The sequence below is a fragment of the Lepisosteus oculatus genome, chromosome 4 (genome assembly GCF_040954835.1).
Source record: "Lepisosteus oculatus isolate fLepOcu1 chromosome 4, fLepOcu1.hap2, whole genome shotgun sequence".
NCBI lineage: Eukaryota > Metazoa > Chordata > Actinopteri > Semionotiformes > Lepisosteidae > Lepisosteus > Lepisosteus oculatus.
In genome coordinates this window covers 53,365,170-53,371,169 of record NC_090699.1, presented here as the reverse complement: position 1 = coordinate 53,371,169, position 6,000 = coordinate 53,365,170, and the positions used below count along the sequence as shown (strand labels likewise).

The 6,000-nt window shown below is 35.6% G+C and overlaps 1 protein-coding gene across 1 annotated transcript; it reads left to right on the top strand.

Moving 5' to 3' along the window:
• The first annotated feature begins 1,149 nt into the window (after positions 1-1,149).
• On the top strand, positions 1,150-4,894 carry cav3 (caveolin 3). Its single transcript, XM_006630675.3, has 2 exons — positions 1,150-1,465; positions 3,292-4,894. Exons 1-2 carry the CDS (start codon positions 1,355-1,357, stop codon positions 3,631-3,633), a joined length of 453 nt encoding a protein of 150 aa, XP_006630738.1. The 5' UTR covers positions 1,150-1,354; the 3' UTR covers positions 3,634-4,894.
• The last annotated feature ends 1,106 nt before the right edge of the window (positions 4,895-6,000 follow it).

Sequence of the window (6,000 nt, the reverse complement as noted above, 5' to 3'; positions counted from 1 at the left end):
TCATTTCTGGAAAATGGCAAACTGATTCCTTTTATTTAATTAATGTGGATCTTGATTTTTTGTGATCAATATGCTACTGCTGATATGAGCTTTAGAATGAAACGCATACTGTGCAACATTATCTTCCACAACCTAAATGTTAATTGAAATGGGTCTGTGGGACATTGTGCTGATTCCTTGTCATTCTTACCCAGTGTGCAATCAAAATTCTAGACACAATTCATTGACAAAAATGCATTCTGCCTAATATCAAATACTGTTTCCAGAGATATTCTCAAGAATTCACACGCAACAGACTCAGCGAAACAAAGCAGTGAAAAAGAAATACTCTTGAATTTTTAGGGAAGATGATTCACTTTGAAAGTAAACTGAATAACTTAGTATAAAAGCGTGAGAGCTGAAACAAAAGATCCTCTTTCCTACTGTACATGAAATAATCAGTTCAGTAAGAAAATATCTTCCAAATACAGCCAAAAAAAATGTAATGATTAGCAGCAAATATAAAACCTTCAATTAATTACAATAGATTGCATTTCCAACCCATTTGAGTATGCTTAAGTGATTTGAAAAATATATTCAGCAACACAGAACTATAAAAGATGTTATGTGAAAAGCTTAAAACAATGGAATGACGGCTTTGAAACCAACACGAGAGCATAACACTCACACTCATACTCATTGTATGGTAAAAGCAGCATTCTTATTCCGTTATTTTCTGTATCCAGTAATTATATGGCAAATGTGTACATGCTGTTTCAACTCTTTATTGGCAAATCTTGTCTCTACAATGCTGAACAGAGTTAGGTGTGCAGGGAAAACGGCGATGAGTAAATTCACATTTTTTAAATGAAATGTGCTAATACATACGCCCTCACGGAAACATGCAAACGCAAAGTTTTGTCAATTCCATATCTGAGATAGTTTACGGAAATGATTTAAAAAAATACTTGTAAATGTGCAGCATGAAAAAGGTAGAGCTCCAGAGTATACTGTAACATGCTGTCCATTTGGAAACCTCTTTGCAAACTCCAGCAATTACAGAAGAGTGACCTAACAGCACAGTGTGAAATGTAACACTGGCTTGGTTTCCCCTTTAAGAAATGCCTTTGGTCTTAGTGTGAGTTATGAACTCTAGGCTGGTCTGGGACACTGCTGTGCCCAGATTTGACAGGACAGATCTTACAGTCTGTAGCAGCTGTCTGCAGGCATTTGGGGTGCGGCAGCACTTGCAAACGAAGAACAGAGACTTTTGACTGCTTCACACAAACCCCTGCCCATTGTGTGGTGCTGCTTCTTTTGCCTTCTCCAGCCTTCAGCATTCTTCCTTGTCTTAATCGGAGTCTCTGGAAGAGCCATGGCAGAGCAATACCACACTAACGAGGAGAAAATTCAAAAAGACAGCCACACCAAGGAGATAGACTTGGTCAACAGGGACCCGAAACATATCAATGAGGATATAATAAGGGTAAGGGATAAGCTTTTCCACTTCTTCATTTGGGAAACTGCTGATACCTACAGTTTCAAAAGTGGATGTTATTAGAATATGTTTTTAAAAGATAACATGCACACATGTCATTTGTTGTATTTAAAGGTCCTGTCCTTTATAGCACAGAACCCAAAATAGCTTGAGGCCTGTTTTACTTCTATGGTTGAATCCTGCAGTTTTATTTATGGAAAAAAAATGAGAGGGAGCCATCATGTATTTTAATAGGTCTTGTTGCAGAGTAGAGGGCGCACACACAACACATAGAATTGCTTATAATTTCCCCTACATTTTAATGATACATTTTGAAAAAAGTAGAATATTAATGGCAGATTGGGAAGACACCTATAGGGGAAATTCTAAATTTCAGAAAATGACATTGATTGCATCATACAGGCTTGGTTTAAGTACAGTATGCTATTTAGTAGATATTAGGTAATATAATTTCCTTCAAGTGAATTCTGTTAAGTGTGCAGCGTTTTCCTGGTCTGCTTTGTTTTTCAAACTTTAATAGTCTGAAACAAGTCACTAGGTTACAAACTCAGTAATGGATAATAAAAACGTTTTGTAGTAGCATTACAGTATATAAAGTGCATAAAACTGTAATACAGTCAAATATACAGTATGTTACTTTATATTAAATGCCACACCCTTTTCAGCCTTGTAATAAGATACTATAAGTGGAAGCCTTTACAATATTAGGAATACAAATCTACACTTCCGTACAAGGAGTTAAGGAAACCTGACAATGCTCTTTTTCTTTGATATTCAATACTTTTTATTTTGGTCTAGTAGCCATAAAGATGATTTTAAATTTAAATTGGGAAAAATTGCTTTAATCTGCTTTTTGAATATAAATCTATCCCATATGGTCCTTGCCCCAAGAAGTGTAATATACATTTGTGGTTTAGGTTACACATATTCTTTTTGTTTACAAGTAATGTAAAGCATATATTGGGGGGAGAAAAAGTAGTAGAAGTGGTGCCAGATTTTAAAAAATACACTTATCGCACAACCCATTTAAAATATTTACTTAAGTGCAAACTTGAGTGCAACTGAAAACTTTCACCTACGTTTTTACTCATGATCAGCCCATAAGACATTATACTATCAAACCTATGACCAACTAGAAGGAATTCTAAAAGAATTTAGGAAGTTTAAAGTTTATTTTCTATTCTTCTTGTGCAGGTTTTTATCACACATTAAAATGAGCAATTGTGCTTTTACTTACATTTTTATAAAATCCAAAAGAGGATCAAGATAAGAAAAACTTTTTGGGACACTTAACAAATAGAGAAATTCAACAGTTTTTAACCCACTACTGATCTCTACTTACAGTAAATATTACTAAGTAGTTTTGATGAGAACAATGTGGTAAAAGCATGGATTATCCTGTTTTGCACCTGTTGCTTGCCAGGGTAGGCTCCTGAACGCAACCATAATGGATATTCCATGGATTATACTTTACAAAGAGTGTGGATTATAGAAATATACAAAGATTTGTATAAAATGTACAAGATACCTGCAGGGAGTTTTTAAAACATCGACTTCAAAAACTGCAATGCAGCCAACAGCGCCAGCTTTGTAATACTCATTGAAAACTCTCAGCTGTTAGTTTTGGGTGGGGTCCAAAGACTGCTTTCATTTCCTGTTCCAGCCCCACACTCATGTGTGAATATGATTAAATAAATAAAACGGTCAAGCTCTCGCATAAAATGAATATATATTGATGGTGTCATGCTGGTGAGTAGTCATTTTTGCTTCAAACAGAACATGCTTCCTATTGACAAGGTTTATTTGTCCCCCAGGTGGATTTTGAAGATGTGATAGCTGAACCAGATGGAACACACAGTTTGGATGGAGTGTGGAGGGTCAGCTATACAACCTTCACTGTCTCTAAGTACTGGTGCTACAGAGTGCTGTCTGCCATCTTTGGTATTCCTGTCTCCTTGCTGTGGGGCTTCCTCTTTGCTTGCATCTCCTTCTGCCACATCTGGGCAGTCATGCCATGTATCAAGAGCTACATGATCGAAACACAATGCATTAGCAGAGTCTACTCACTCTGCATCCATACCTTCTGTGACCCCTTGTATGAAGCAATGGGAAGGGTCTTCAGCAGTATCCGAGTGGCTCTCCGCAAGGAAGTGTAGATCACAGCTCTCCAGGATCGGCTTTGGATTCAGTAATCATCACTATTTTAATGATTTCAATGGCACACGCCCACTTCAATCATGGGACATTCAGTGTAACTGGGGGATTCTTTTAAAAACTTCTACAGCCTTTTATTGCTGTCAGCAAAAGAACAATTTCTCTTCAGTCAATCCCAATGCAACTACACAGTTGACATCACTGCTTATAACTGTCCTGTTACTATCCACATTATTTAAAAAGTGTTATGGTGAATCACATAACTATAACTTAAAATTGGTTAATAACATTATTCATGTAATGGTTCCCCCAGAAATTGCCAAATTAGTTTAAGTGCAATATTTTGAGAACTTAATAAATAATTTTGCATTAAATTGGATTTACTTCTTGTTAATATTCATTTCCTTTAAGTTGTAAAATAAAAAATGTATATAACTTCAGTTTCAAAAATCTTACTCTACAGTTTTTCCATAATTGTTGATTTCATGTGCAACGTGTGTAGAAAAATATAATAATCAGAGAAGGTGATTCATTTATCAGTGCTTTCCTACCAATGGTCCACTTGTTACATTCACCACCAAGTTATTTCAACCCTTAAACGGAATAAATTCAAATTCATGTCTCAGATACAGATCGGTATTGTTTATTGTTTTTTAGTGCCAGTCGTGGTTGACCTGAACAGAATATTATACAAATGATACATTGGTAAGAATACCTTGATAAATTAAGTTAGTGTTGTATCCTGTGCCGTATTCTCAGCATATTTTTATTTACTGAACAGTTAATTTAATTAATGTTTGAAAATAACAATATTAAAGAAGTATTTATACTGTAGTGCTACTACATTTTCTTCATTTGCCTGTGTGCAAATGCTATCTGTGTTTTTCTTAGTAACGCAATACTATACACTTTACAAATGACTACAAATATCCCATGATGCAAGTGTGAACTTCCTTAAAAAATGCCAGATAAACAGTGGCATAAAAAGAACAAAAAATGCTAAACTGGTGGATCATACCTTTGCCATTAATTAATAAATGCAATTAATTGCATGCATTTGATTTAAAACTCCACATTGAACAGTGTACAGAAGAGTGTAATAGGTTTCAAATAAGAGGGGGCAATCTGGATTGTTGCTAGTAGTTTGTTCACCTAAGGATTTGATTACTGTAGACAGTTATTTCTTGAATGATGTCAGGGAATTAAAGTCAACACCAGTGGACTGTGTTGAAATTTGTATTCAATAAATATGTTATTTGTTCAGACTGCAGTAAACCAGACCAGTATTTCCTTTTCATTCAACTTTACACAGATCAGCTTAGATGTTCCACTGTAACCATGGACGATAGTTCTAACACAGACTCCTTCAATAACTTACTGCTACTAACTGCTAATTGTGATTATCAAGCACCAGGAAGCCAGAGGGTATCTGGTTATGAATACGATTTAACCCTTTAAAATACAAAGAAGAACATTTGATTTTCATCCCACAGGCTTTGACTACCACTGTACAACATGACAATAGTAGTTTTTGCAATTGAGATGGCAGAACAGGTCTGTCAATCCAAAATTACCCCAAAAGTGAAAGGTAAGGTGCAGATGATATGAATGTTCTATATAAAAAAGGGGAACAACTATCTGAACCTTTGAAAAAACACTTGTGCCACATTACAACCCACTTTATTTTGGATCTAAACACCAAATACGAGCATATTTGGTCATGTGAAATCAATGGCATTCACATTTACACTTTGTTATTGAAGCGTATTATTAATGATTCAGGTTACTCTAGAAGTGTGTGTGAGATAACCGAAAAAAGAAAAAAGAAAAGGGTAGAGGCAATAGAGAGGCCCTCTGTAAACTTTTAATGCCATTATATAAATATCTTCCTCCATAAAGAACAGTCAATAATACACAAATGCAAAAAACTATAAATAGATAGATAATACTTTATTAATCCCATAGGGAAATTGATGTGTTACAGCAGTCCAGCCCAAGACAAGCAAAACAGACATCAGAATAGTTATAAAACAAGACAACAAAATAAATAAAAATAAATTAAAAAATAAATACATAGGTGTGTGCAAAATGTGATAATCAGTCACTGTAAAAACAATAAAATGTGCAAAACGTGCATAGGTTTATACAGACTGATTGTCCAAAAAGTACAACGAGCAAATGAAGGGGTAACAGTCCTAGCCTAGGGCAGCGTTATACACCCTGACATCCGCCGTGAGGAAAGACCTGCGGAAACGTTCCCTTGAACACTGTAGCTGGAGCACTCTGTTGCTAAAAGTGCTCTGCTGCCCAGTAACAGTCCCATGAAGCAGATGAGAGGTGTTGTTCATGATGGCTGTGAGCTTGGTCAG